Here is a 14,937-nt window from a genome sequence, read left to right on the forward strand (position 1 = left end):
ATCACCATGCCTAGCCTTAGAGTTAGAAGAGCTGGGCTCGATCCTCAGGGAGTCACTTAGCTGCATGACCTTGAACAAATCATACAATCTCTGTAACCTAGTCCTCCTCTTGAATTGGAGCAGTAGGGTCTATAGGGGGGTTTTAAAAAGAAAAGCTTGCATTTTTAAGAATATTTCATAATTTTTAGAGTCTTTTCACATATGCTGTCACAGTTAATGAAATGTAAGGTGCTATCACTTTCAATAAGTATCAGTCACATAAACAATTCTATAATAAATAGGCACCAAACTCGCTAGTACTTCCCTTTTCAGAACGAAGAACTCCCAGTTGTGGCACATCAAATTAAGACCTCCCTTTGACTCTCCTTCAAAGTGAGTGAGTGAGAGGACAGGGAGCAGTGACACTGCCTAGAACCAGCAAATACTCATTAGCATCAACTTCAATTCACATCAGTTTGCTTCCTTCCTTCCTCCCCAGGGTAAGGCTTTCTCTCTTAGGGTGTTGCTGTTACTTCAGGGAATCAAATCTCTAGCTAATTCTGAATGTGACTTCTTAATTGCCACCAATACTTACTCTGGTTAATGAGTCTGACCCAGCTCTGTTCTGAAACTACTGAGACATCATTCAGATGGTAGCAGTAACAAGAAGGAAAAAAAAAAGTAAGAGAACAGAGAAATGGATGGATGTCAGAAGGTTTGGGCAGATCTAGGGACCAAGCAGCCAAGTAGGAATGTATATCTAGAATTCAGCGGGAATACAAATTCATAAAATGAACTGCTCCACAGAGTGTAAGAATCAAAAGATTAAGTTTGGCTGAGTCTCCACGGTCCCAAAGAGGAAATAAATTCGATAATCATATAGAAAGATGGCTTTGTTTTGTTTTGTTTTGTTTTGCCTGGAGCACCAGATCATTGTCTCAATCAACTACTAAGATGTGGCTCACTGGGGACCCCTGGTTCCATGTCTTTCCTCTAAGCCAGTGGCTTTTAGCCTTTTCTCTATCTCCAAATCATTTACAATAATAATCCCCTCTCTGTATCATCTCTCATTATAAGTAGAGATTGGGGAGGAGAATGTGAATTCCCATTCAAAGCCAACACTCCCACTCCCAGAATCACTGATTTTAATAATTTGAAAATCCATCAGAAATCTACCCTGTAATAAAAGCATACTGTCTTTTAAAAACCTCACTGCCTGAAAAATCTGCATGTTTTATGAACTGTTTAATTATAATGGAGCTTTAAAAAAAATTGGGGCTGGTTTTAAAGCCATGCATCTGACATATGGAACACAAAGAACAGTAATCAGATTAAGCAACTAATCAGGATGATGGACATGAGCTGTAACAGCAAGCATTCCCTCTGGGTCACATTGCTGTGCGGAAGGAAGACCGTTTTGTATTTCTCCCTTTTGTATCTTACAACTTACAACTATTTGTTCAATCATGATTGAAAGAACACTTTGAAAAAAGACAGAACCTCTCTATGAATTTCTTGTTCTTGCTGTATTTTATCAAGCAGGGAAGCTACAATAAATTAACCAGTTATCTTTCTTTCTTTATTCCCAAGAGATCAGAACCTTAAAGTCATGCTTACAGACCCTGCCTTCTTAGTTCTCACTATTCCATACCTGGGGAAAACAGTTCACAATCCATCTTCTTCAAGAACCTTGCCCCATTACCAAATACCATGTTCTTAACAGTCAACCTATCCTTCAGTCCTTTTGTGTCCAAATAAAAATGTATTACTCTAAGGAAACATGCTATTCCATGCTCTACCTCCCTGACCAGGCTAACTACTCTGACTTTGGCAAGAATCAAAATTAAATAAAATCCAGATGTCCTAATGGAAAGTACAAGGCACAACTTAAATATTTTTGTTTAATAGTACCAAAATTGTATCTCTTAAAGGAGGAATAAAAGGAATAGTCTCAGAGGTGGGCTTATCCTAAAAGGCTAATGTATTGGGACCAAAATGGGATTTTTGAGAAGCTCCCTGGACCAGCTTAAAGAAAAATGAACAAATAACAAATCACTTTACAGAGGTTCTCCTCACCTGGGACAAAAACAAGCAAACCAAAAGTGAAAAATAACATCCCAAACAAAAGCTATTTTTGTCTTAGGAGGGGGAGGGGGGAATCCACTTGGCACACGGAAAAAATAATTTAACTTCCTTGCTCTTCCGTGTGTCCAGACACTGCTTCAAAGTCATTCATTTGTACTAAAACCGATTTGGTGGCACAGGAATGGTAATTCAAAGAGCTGTGAGGGAAAAAGACTCTAAAATGTAGAAGCCTCAAAAAAAAAAAAAAAAAAAAATAGCCCATGAGGCTAAACGAACATGTGAAGACAAATCAGCTAACTGCAGAGCTGAGGACCATCTGCTTCTGCTCTGATCACATTTCTGTTAGCTTTTCATAGATCGGTAGTCTTGCCATCATTTAACTTCCTCCACTGAAACAATGAGAGCATCATATGAAATGCCAATGATGATAACTACTATCAAAAATACTCTCTTGGAGGAATCTAGGAAGAATTTTCTTAACTGATTAAAAAAACAATAAGATGGGAGCACCTGGGTGGCTCAGTTGGTTGGGTGCCTGCCTTTGGCTCATGTCATGATCTTGGGGTCCTGGGATCGAGCCCCACATCAGGCTCCCTGCTCACTGGGGAGTCTGCTTCTACTTCTCCCTCTACCCTCTCCACCCCCACTGTGCCCATGCTCTCTCTCTCTCAAATAAATCAATAAAATCTTTAAAAATTATAATAAAAAATAACAAGGTATACAACATGTTCACTTGCTACATTTATATTTTGTAAGATGATTGTCATTATGATGATAGTTAGCACCTCTATCACATCTGCCATGTGGAACACAATAGCACCCCTATCACATCACATAATTACCATTTCTATTTTGTGGTAGGAATAATAAAAACAAAAAACAAAACAAATCAAGAAATGAGTTAAGAATGTCCATAATGCAATTACATTTATTTGAAAAGGTAAATGTGTTTAGGAACCTATAGGGGTGGAAGGACAAAAAGGTCCTCAGGCAACTAGGATGATCTTTGTAAACAGAAGGGAAGGTGATACACACGGATAATGCCATCAAAATACATAGGGGTGCCTGGCTGGCTCAGTCAGAAGAGCATGCAACTCTTGATCTTGGGGCTGTAGGTTCGAGTCCCGCATTGGGTGTGAGATTCCTTAACAATACAATCTTTAAAACACACACACACACCACACACACAAACATGAATACAATCAATACACTCATTCAGCAGATACATAATGAGAACCCCTGTGTAGCAGACTCTGTGCCATAACCATACAGATGTGCCATCCTGGATTCATGTTGTAAGAGAAGGAAAGAGAGTTTTCAATTTCTTAATCAAATGAAACTTCTTAAGCTTCCTAAAGCTCTTCATTATTTGTATCATCACTCCAACATAAATATTTTTAAATGTTTTAATTAAATAACAAAAAGGCTATGAAAAACCCATAGCGAATACCATTCTCAACGGAGAAAAACTGAGAGCTTTCCCACTAAGGTCAGGAACACCATTATCACCACTGCTATTCAACGTAGTACTAGAAGTCCTAGCCTCAGCAATCACACAACAAAAAGAAATTAAAGGCAGCCAAATCGGCAAAGAAGAACTCGAAACTCTCACTCTTTGCAGATGATATGATACTTTACGTGAAAAACCCAAAAGACTCCACACCAAATCTGCTAGAACTTGTACAGGAATTCAGTAAAGTGTCAGGATATAAAATCAACACACAGAAACCAGTTGCATTTCTATACACTAACAACAAGACAGAAGAAAGAGAAATTAAGGAGTCAATCCCATTTACAATTGCACACAAAGCCATAAGATACCTAGGAATAAACCTAACCAAAGAGGCAAAGAATCTATATTCAGAAAACTATAAAGTACTCATGAAAGAAATTGAGGAAGACACAAAGAAATAGAAAAATGTTCCATGCTCCTGGATTGGAAGAACAAATATTGTGAAAATGTCTATGCTACCTAAAGCAATCTACCTATCAAAATCCCACCCATTCTTTTTCCAAGAAATGGATCATATAATCCTAAAATTTAATGGAACCAGAAAAGACCTCGAATAGCAAGAGGAGTGTTGAAAAAGATAGCCAAAGTCGGTGGCATCACAATTCCAGACTTCAAGCGCTACTACAAAGCTGTCATCATCAAGACAGTATGGTACTGGCACAAAAACAGACACACAGATCAATGGAACAGAATAGAAGGCCCAGAAATAGACCCTCAACTCTATGATCAGCTAATCTTCGACAAAGCAGGAAAGAATGTCCAGTGGAAAAAAGAGAGTCTCTTCAACAAATGGTGTTGGGAAAATTGGATGGCCACATGCAGAAAAATGAAACTGGACCACTTCCTTACACCACACACAAAAAGAGACTCCAAATGGATGAAGGACCTCAATATGAGAAAGGAATCCATCAAAATCCTACAGGAGAACACAGGCAGCAACCTCTTCAACCTCAGCCTCAGCAACTTCTTCCTAGAAACATCGCCAAAGGCAAGGGAAGCAAGGGCAAAAATGAACTATTTGGGACTTCATCAAGATCAAAAGCTTTTGCACAGCAAAGCAAACAGTTAATAAAACCAAAAGACAACAGACAGAATGGGAAAGGATATTTGCAAAGGACATATCAGATAAAGGGCTAGTGTCCAAAATCTACAAAGAACTTATCAAACTCAACACCCAAAGAACAAATAATCCAATCAAGTAATGGGCAGAGGACATGAACAGACATTTCTGCAAAGAAGAAATCCAGATGGCCAAGAGACACATGAAAAAGTGCTTGATATCACCTGGCATCAGGGAAATACAAATCAAAACCACAATGAGATACCACATCACACCAGTCAGAATGGCTAAAATCAACAAGTCAGGAAATGAGAGATGCTGGCGAGGATGCGCAGAAAGGGGAAGCCTCCTTCACTGCTGGTGGGAATGCAAGCTGGTGCAACTACTCTGGAAAACAATATGGAGATTCCTCAAAAAGTTGAAAATAGAACTACCCCACGACCCAGCAATCACACTACTGGGTATTTACCCTAAAGATACAAATGTAGTGATCCGAAGGGGCACATGCAACTGAATGTTTATAGCAGCAATGTCCAAAATAGCCAAACTATGGAAAGAACCTGGATGTCCATCAACAGATGAATGGATAAAGAAGATGTGGTGGGTGTGTGTGTGTATATACATATATATATATATATATATATATATATATATATATATACTATGCAGCCATCAAAAGAAATGAACTTTTGCCATTTGCAACGATGTGGATGGAACTAGAGGGTATTATGCTGAGCAAAGCTTAAGTCAATCAGAGAAAGTCATTTATCATATAATCTCCCTGATACGAGGAAGTTGAGAAGCAACATAGGGAGTTTGGGGGGTAGAAAAGGAATAAATGAAACAAGATGGAATTGGGAGGGAGACAAACCATAAGAGACTCTTAATCTCACAAAACAAACAGAGCGTTGCTGTGGGGAGAGGGGTAGGGAGAGGGTGGTGGGGTTATGGACATTGGGGAAGGTATGTACTATGGTGAGTGCTATGAAGTATGTAAACCTGGCAATTCACAGACCTGTACCCCTGGGGCTAATAATATATTATATGTTAATTTTAAAAATAAATAATAAAATAAAATAAAAATAAGAAAAAGGCAAGATTTCTACATACTGAGGGAGACCATACCAGGAAATATTTCCAAAATGAAATAACAAATGGGCACAAAATACACAAATCTGTGCTAAGAAAAGTATACAGTAAAGGAACTCTCAAGCACTGCTGGTGGGAATAAGTTGATGCAGCCACGGTGGAAATAGCATAGAGGTTCCTCAAAATATTAAACAAAGAAATACTATACGATCCAGTAATTCCACTCCTGGGTCATTACCCAAAGAAAACAAAAACACTAATTTGAAAAGATATATGCACCCCTGCATTTCTTGCAGCATTATTTACAATACCCATGATACAAAAGCAGCCATATCCATAACCACAGATAAAGAAGATGCGGTATGTGTGTACCATGGAATATTACATGGTCATAAAAAAAGAATAAGAGGCGGGGCGCCCCGGTGGCTCAGTGAGTTAAAGCCTCTGCCTTCGGCTCAGGTCATGATCCCAGGGTCCTGGGATCAAGCCCCGCATCAGGCTCTCTGCTTAGTGGTAGCCTGCTTCCCTCTCTCTCTGCCTGCCTCTCTGCCTGTGATCTCTGTCTGTCAAATAAATAAATAAAATCTTTAAAAAAATAAAAATTAAATTAAATTTAAAAAGAATAAAAATGTAAAAAAAAAAGCAAGCCATTTGTAACAACATGGATGGACCCTAGAGGGTATTATGCTAAGTGAAATGAATCAGGCAGAAAAACACAAATACCGTATGATTTCATTTAAAACAAAACAAACAAAAGGCAGAAACAGATTCAAATACAGAAAACAAACTGATGGTTGCTAGAGGGGTGGAGTGCAGGGAGTGGGCAAAATGGGTGACAGGGAGTGTGAGATAGAGGCTTCTAGTTATGAAAGGAATAGGTCATGGGAATAAAAGGTACAGCATAGGGAATATAGTCAATGATACTGTAATAGCATGATATGGTGACAGATGGTAGCTACACTTGGGGTGAGCACAGTATAATATAGAAAAGTTGAATCATTATGTTGTACACCTGAAACTAATGTAACATTACATGTCGACTATACTCAAATTAAAAAATTAAAAATAATTACTTAAAAAAGAAAAGCATACAGTGGAAAAACACAGTGTTCAAAGGTTGAGTCAAGAAATGACTAACATGAGTGAACCCTATAAACTTTTCAACAGCCCTATCCAGCTATCAAAAGCCCCGTTTGGTAAGGTAAACTTCTATTCCTGATGAAACAGTGCATTGTTCTGGCAATATATATAGTTCTTACTTAACTAAACTACATGAGCAAGACAAATAAAAAGATTACAAAGGAAAGGAATATCATCAATTTCTTCTAGGTCTGGTACTAATTCTCCTAGGCCTGCTCTGATATTTATAGGAGCTGAACATATCAACCCCTGCTCAAAACAAGAAAAAACTAACAAAAAGTAACATTTTTTTAATGTCTGTGGTATTAGACATTAACTATATCACATTATAGACTATTCTTTCAAATCCACAACAAATAGGCCAATAGAATAGGCCCAGACCTAACAAGACTTACTACCCTAATGATCTTAACCATGTCAATGGGTAACCAATGCCTACAGCAATAGGGAATTTTTTTCCTATAGAAACCTGTGTCTTTTTCTTCATTATCATTATCAAAAATCACAGTTCTGGGGCGCCTGGGTGGCTCAGTGGGTTAAAGCGTCTGCCTTCAGCTCAGGTCATGATCCCAGGGTCCTGGGATCGAGCCCCACATCTGGCTCCCTGCTCAGCAGGGAGCCTGTTTCCTCCTCTTTCTCTGCCTGCCTCTCTGCCTACTTGTGATCTCTGTCTGTCAAATAAATAAATAAAAATCTTAAAAAAAAAATCACAGTTCTACCAAATATACTTTGTAACAAGTCTTTAATCCACCAAGAGGGTCCATGAGGCCTAATGAGAGCTGTACAAGAAACCAAATAAAAAGACCCAAGCCCTTACCTTCTTTAGCTGCTAATTCAGGAGCTGTAGACAAAGTCCTTCATCTCTTTATCTTACTCTTCCTAGATAAAAAGGAGCAAGAAGATCTCTACAGCCTCATCTAAACCATTAATGAAAATACTGCTGCTTTGCCTTGCACTTTCCAAAATGATCTCTCTCCAAGAGGATATGGGAGCTATCTGTCCCTCTGCCCCATCCCCCAAAAGGCGCCAGAGATCACATAAGTTTCAGAATACTGTCTTAATCAAATTTCGTTAGTTTCCTTCCTTCAGGACTTTCCAGAGCCTTTAATCCAAGTACACAAATATGTCAAAATTCTTTACTATTTAGCTAAAATCTGGAAAAAGGCACAGTAGATGGGAAAATGTACTGGGAAATGTTGAGAAACACACCATTTTGAAAAATTTGGCTACATAAGGGCCAAAGAGGCAGCACAGTATAAAGACAATAGGTTTACAAGCTTAGTAATTTTGGACAAATTACTTCACCTTGTGCCCCAGTGTAGTCAATCTACAAAATGGTGGAAATAGTACCAACTTCCTAAAATGGCTGAGGATTAAATGAGATGAATTGTAAAATCCTCAGAACCAAGTCTGGCACAGAGTAAATAATAAACGTTAGCTATTACTTTTGTTACCTTCTTTGCAGTGTTATTCCAAGCACAGAAATACATGTAATTAACACAACTTACGCCTGGTAAGTAACAAGCATTCAACAAAGGGTAATTTAATTGAACACATATAAAATTCTGATCACAGTGCCTAGCACAAACTAAGTCTGAATTCACAGGCACAGTACTGTAGTGAATTCACTATGATTATGTTACTAAGATTATAGGATCTTTTTATTTAAAGATTTTAAAAATTTATTTGACAGACAGAAAGACAGGGAGACAGAGCACAAGCAGGAGGAGTGGCAGAGGGAGAGGGAGAAGCAGACTCCCTGCTGAGCAAGGAGTCTGATGCGGGACTCAATCCCAGCTGGGATCATGGCCTGAGCTGAAGGCAGATGCTTAACTGACTGAGCCACCCAGGTCCCCCAAGATTATAGGAGCTTAACCATTAATAAAAACAGTGCTGCTTTGCCTTTAACAGTGTTTCCCCATAAGACTGTATCTCCCTAGTATGATAACAATGAAGATATCTGAGCCTTGCCCACTTCTAAAAGTAAGTTTCAGAATTATTGTATTAATCAAAATTGGGCAAAATTAAGTTCCTTTTCTTCAGGACCCAGGGCCTTTAGTATGAATCTTGAATCTCTAAGTAGGCAATGTACAGTTCCCAAATGCATTGACTGAGGAAACTTCCTTTCACTGAACAGTTCTTGGGACTATTGCTCTGTGGAACACAGAATGGAAACTGCCCTAAACTGATGAAAAACAGAAACAGCATGTAAAGTACTTGCAAACCATTGTGCCAAGAACAATGTCTGGTACATCACAAAGAGTTTTAACAAACTTTTGCTGTACAGATGTGAAGGGGTCATGATTTGTAACATTCCCAGACATACTCGATTTTGGAAAAAAAATTTTTTTAGCAGCATCTGTAGGACTACTGTGGCAAAAAATACACTTAGAAAAATGCTTCCTGGGGCAGCTGGGTGGCTCAGCTGGTGACCAGCTTTTGATTTTGGCTGGGGTCATGGTGAGGGTCCCAGGGACCTAGGCAGAAGCAGGCTCCACACTCATCAGGAAGTCAGCTTGAGGATTCTCTGCTCCCCCTTCCCCTCCCGGCCAGATGTTCTCTTTCTCTCTCTCCTTCTCTTAATAAATCTTAAAAAAAAAAAAAAAAAAAAAAAAAATGCTTCTCCATGGATACGGAATCCTATTAACTAACATGAACAAACACAAAAGAATCTAGCTTTGTATTCCCACTAGCATGGATTGTTCTAGGATTGTTCTATCTAAAAGTCAAAACATTCACCTCAACAGGTTATCCTCCAGCCACTTGCTGGGAACTAAGGCAGAGCCTAGTAACAGTGTTCACACATACACCTGCACTTAGGTAACTCCCCTCAACGTCCCCTTTTTTTTCTAACATCTCCAGGGCAACACCACTAGAGGAAAAGTTGGAAAACCAGCTTTTATCAGAAGCACTGACAAACTGCCACAGCTCTGCTCTTCTTTTTCTCCTTTTTGCCTCTTCCAGGAACTATCTGCACTGGAGTATACGACCATTTTCGCTCTTTAATATCTTAATTCATCTTATTACTGCAGTACAGCAATAGTTAAGTTCTCTTAAAACCACGGTAATCATTCCTTCTTTTTAAGGGGTCTTTCCCCCTCATCTTCCCCTCCCAGATTCGCCTTTCTCTAACTTGTATGCACTCATACCCCAGAATCAAAGCCTCCTTCACTCTTGGAAAACAATCTTAAGATGAAGTGGAGAGATCACAATGTTTGGTCCAAAAAAGAAAAGAAAAGAAAAAGCTGCTATTTCAACAAGAGGTGAGAAGTTACAGATTTTGTTTATACATCACTGTCTTATAAATTAATAATACACACGCAGCGAACTTCAGAGCCCATCCATATGCAAGTATAAATGACTTATCAAAGTTCTGCACCAAAGTAAAATTCGGGATTTTTTAAAGTGTTCCTCAAAGGGACCCGTAAAGGAAAGGGGCTGCTCAAGTTTGAGGAGGGGCGGCCATGGCGCGGCACTCGAGAGTCCCGCGGGGACTCGGGGACGCCGCCACCAAGGACGAGCCAGCCGGGTTCGAAGGGGTTCCAGATGCCTATGCTGACCACACGGTCAAGTTCGCCCTGGGCCTTCCTCCCCGGAGCTCCCACCCAGCGGCCTGGGGACCCCCCAGTGCCCTCTGCCTCTCGCTGGGATCCACAGGGCTGACAGGGTCCGGCTGGTACCTGGTCGTAAGGGGACTTCTCCAGCATCTGCGTGCACAGATCTGCGCAGAGCTGGAACTTCCTGCGCCTAAAATAGCTCCAGGCGAGGAGCAGCGGCTCCATCTCCGAGCCCATGGCGGCCGAAGGCGGCCCACGAAGGACCAGGGCCCGGGCCAGGTGGGCGGGGTCGGGAGCGGGAGGCGTCCGGCTCTGCCCGGCAACGCGGCGGCGAGGGCCTTGCCTGAGGGGTGCCCGCGTCGCGCCTGAGATCAGGAAAATGAAAACCTGGCTCGAGCAGAACGCAGCTACAAGGCTTGTCAAACCTTGCTTGCCAAGAGGGTGTACTTTTAAAGGATACATATTTCATTAATTTCGAGAAGAGGGCGCCATGGATAAATGAAGAGGTAGTGCCTTAGACACCTACAGCCAGGGCCCTCCACTGTCGCTGAGGAGGAGCGGTTGCCTAGCAGCCGAACGCTCTGCTTACTGTGCGAATCTGAGAGTAGGCGCAGGAGCTGACCCTCCTACGGGTCCCTGTCCTACTCTTCCCGTGCATGCATCCTTGCCCCTATCATTGACCCTTCTCGTGTTCTCCTGTTCACAACCATGAGAACAGTTTCTTCAATACCATACTGTCCACCAGAACCCAAAGACTTACATCCTAAAATTCTCCAGTTTGTTTCTTCAAGTCCTCAAAAGCAACAACAACTCAGTGTTCAAATAAAAAGGGGCATTGGATACGGCTTAGTCCAAACGACGCATTTTACGTAAGAGAAGCTGAAATCGGCTCAGAGAAGAAAAATTATTTACCTGAAGTCTCATGAAGTTAGGAAGCTGGACTGTAATCCGGGTGACTACAGACTGCTAATACAGTTCATTCAACAATGCGTACAGATTCTGGATTATAAATTGGTGACGTTTTTACAAACGAAATAACGCAACACAAAAAATTTAAAAGGGAGCTTTCTGAAACGCCGTCTCCAAGCAATTATTGTGTGTCAAATGCTTACTTGTGCAGAATGATATCTTTAGGCACAGTTCTGACTTTGCTCTAGAGATTTACACAGATGACAAATATCTTTAATGGTTATGACAAAAGAAGTGTGACCGGATTAAATCCAGGTAGACTTCATTATGGAGGACTAGGAGAAGCAAGAGAGAAAAAATTAACTTGATACTGAAGAACTTTCTGGTCAGGTCTGAATTTCCTTAGCAAAGATAAATCACTCAGTTTTCTCAAATGCTAAAGTACCATAATGCAGACATTATCTTTAATCCAGACATTTCTATCTTTCATAGGTATCAAAACTAACTTTCTACTGAGAAATGGGTTAATATGAGTAGGTTATTTTTTTTTCCTTTACTAAGCAGTCTTTCTTGAATTTTTGCATCTTAGAAGCAAATAGTTATGGTTATTGTAATTACTCTATTTTTGTTTCCCTCAAAGTGCCTCTAGAAATGTATGCTGTCCTAAGCAGCCTACCATTTCTGGGAGTCCGGCTTTAGGACCGCATATGCTGCCAATTGCAATTGGGCTCAGTATTTCAAAGGGGCTTTTTATTTTCTGATAAAATGTAAGCAGATGGTATGTAAGTAATTCTCAACTCCAGATCCTTATTAGACAGATTTTTTTTTAAGATGTTTTATTTATTTGAGAGAGAAAGGAGAGAGAGGACGAGAGCGGGGTGAGGAATAGAAGGAGAAACAGACTCCCCCACTGAACAAGGAGCCCCATGTGGGGCTTGATCCTGGGACTCTGGGATCATGACCCCAACCGAGGACAGCCACTCAACTGACTGAGCCAAATAGGGTCCCCAGACAGATTTTTAAACAAAATTTTTTACTTTAAATTTCCCCTATTGTTAACATTGTTAACATTTTATGTTACTGTGGTACATAAATCACCACAAAGGAACCAATATTGGCACATTGCTATTAATTCCATAGTTTATTCTGATTTTAGTAGGTTTTCCCTGATATCTTTTTTCCATTCCGGGATCCCACTTTGGATACCTTATTACATTTAGTTACTATGTCTCCCTTCCCTTCTCTGGTCCTGTGGCAGTTTCTCAGACCTTATATCTCAGACCTTGACAATTCTGAAGAGTACTGGTCAAGTATTTTGTAGCATGTCTGGAAATCTTTTAAAAACAGATGCCCAAATCCCATCCTTAGAGATTCTAAATTAAATGGTTTGATAGTAGGGGCACCTGGGTGGCTCAGTGGATTAAAGCCTCTGCCTTTGGCTCAGGTCCTGATCTCAGGGTTCTGGGATTGAGCCCCGCATGGTGCCCCCCATCGGGCTCTCTGCTCAGCAGGGAGCCTGCTTCCCTTCCTCTCTCTCTGCCTGCCTCTCTGCTACTTGTGATCTCTGTCCATCAAATAAATAAATAAAAATTTTAAAAAGTGGTTTGATAGTACATAAATAAATAAATAGTTTGATGTAGAGCTAAAGCATCAGGTTTTTTTGTTGTTGTTGTTGTTTTTTTTAAGTTTTCTGGCCAATCTTAATAAACAGGCAGAGTTGAACTCCATGTTGAGATCTACATGGTCTTGCATTGTTGTTGTTGTTGTTGTTGTTGTTGTTTAAGATTTTATTTATTTATTTGACAGATAGAGAGTGCAAGTAGGCAGAGCAGCAGGCAGAGGGAGAGGGAGGAGAGTCCCTGCTGAGCAGGGATCCCAATGCCGGGCTCGATCTAAGGACCCTGGGATCGTGACCCTAACCGAAGGTAGCCACTTAACCAACTGAGTCACCCAGGCACCCCGGTCTTGTGTATAGTGAGAGTACTGCCAACTTCCTATACAGAATAAGGTTTTTGTATGTGGGAAAAATAAATGAATAAATACCTAAGTATATAAATAAGTATGGAATTTTAAAAGAGGCATTAAAAATATTTTAGGGCCACAAGAATTCATCTTAGCTTCTTTCAGAAGGTTGTTATTTTTTTCTTTTAGAAAAGTCAAATGGATGAGAAAAATTGTATATTAGCAAATTGCAGGATGTGAAGCATGTCCAAATGTAGCATAAACTGTGACTTTAAAAGGTTGTAAACATTTGTTATTTTTTAATCATGTAAATACATTAATCGATAACATGAATGTATAGCTAGACTTTATTACATTTTTTATAATTTCTAATCCATAATGCAGAAACCATTTTTTAAATGGCGTGCTAGTAACAGGAAGAATAGTAAATATAACAGTTCCTAGTGAAAAGGGTAGATAGGAATTACTAGAGCCATTTTCCTACTGAAGAAAATGAAGCACAGAGAAACAACTCAATCCCTTTGAAAGAGTCAGTTTCACAATCAGAGCTCGATCTCAGTTCCTGGATCCTTATCTTTTGCTCTCCAGCAACTAGATACCTCTTTTGGTTAATTCGGTTTAAAGCCAAATGCCAAAGATAATGTAACTTTAAAAGCCAAAGGTTAAATTTTCTTAAATCTTAAATTGGTATTATTCAGGCCATTTAAACTTAAACCAAAAGGAAAGCAAAGTTAAAATGGAATCCTCTCTTCATCAACAAGTGTTTGTATAGTGTTTTCACCCTATGCTTGGTGAAAAGAACACAGAGATGAACAAAAGAGGTGTCCAGCCCCAAGGGTACTTAGAATAAAAAGTGTTTAGTGGAAAGCACAGTGGATTTGAAGTCAGACTTGCTAGCTGTGTTTTCTCAGCTTAATTTTCTCAAATTAGGAATCAATATAGAAAAGAGGTTAAGAAGTGGGCTCTGGAGCTAGATTTCCTATATTTGCACTTCTGACTCTCCCATGCACTAAATGTGGGGATCTTGGGCAAGTGGTGTAATGGACCTATGCCCCAGATATGTGCTTCATCTATAATATGATGTGTGTTCACTGCATTCTTTTAGAATTTTTGATTCTGCGTTAAAGGACAAGAAAAATAAACAGGATGGATGAAACTCGTAAGAAATGTTAACTATAGATAGTAAGTATATTATAGACTTATAGGACATGTTAAACATAGAACAGACATTTATGTGTCAAAGACATTGAAAGGATGAAAAAAATGAAAGTGTTACTTGTGGATAGAAAGAGATGGAAAGCAAAATAAACCTTAAATATGCATAAAGCATGGATCAACTTTATCAACTCAAACTGGCCACCCATTGGTATCACCCATTCTAGCACATTTGCCCTCTGCTTAAAATACATACTGTTGGGGTACCTGGGTGGCTCAGTGGGTTGGGCCTTCTCCTTCGGCTAAGGTCATGATCTCAGGGTCATGGAATTGAGCCCCACATCCAGCTCTTTGCTCAGTGGGGAGCCTCCTTCCACCCCCTCCCCTGCCTGCCTCTCTGCCTGCTTGTGATCTCTCTCTGTGTCAAATAAATAAAGTCTTTTAAAAATAAAATATGTACTGTCACGGCTGGCACAACAAATCGATGA

The 14,937-nt window shown here is 39.9% G+C and overlaps 1 protein-coding gene across 2 annotated transcripts in view; it reads right to left on the bottom strand.

Annotated features, from left to right (window-relative positions):
* The window catches only part of TTC8 (tetratricopeptide repeat domain 8), a 58,158-nt gene extending 47,427 nt beyond the window's left edge, over positions 1-10,731 (bottom strand). Inside the window, exon 1 of one of the 2 annotated variants that reach the window (XM_059371316.1) lies at positions 10,547-10,731. In XM_059371316.1, coding sequence (XP_059227299.1) covers positions 10,547-10,660 — 114 coding nt within the window. In that variant the 5' untranslated portion in view covers positions 10,661-10,731. The remainder of the gene's footprint in view (positions 1-10,546) is intronic. The other variant, XM_059371317.1, reaches the window with a different exon arrangement.
* Between the last annotated feature and the right edge of the window lie 4,206 nt (positions 10,732-14,937).

The sequence above is a fragment of the Mustela nigripes genome, chromosome 13 (genome assembly GCF_022355385.1).
Source record: "Mustela nigripes isolate SB6536 chromosome 13, MUSNIG.SB6536, whole genome shotgun sequence".
In the NCBI taxonomy this organism is placed as follows: Eukaryota; Metazoa; Chordata; class Mammalia; order Carnivora; family Mustelidae; genus Mustela; species Mustela nigripes.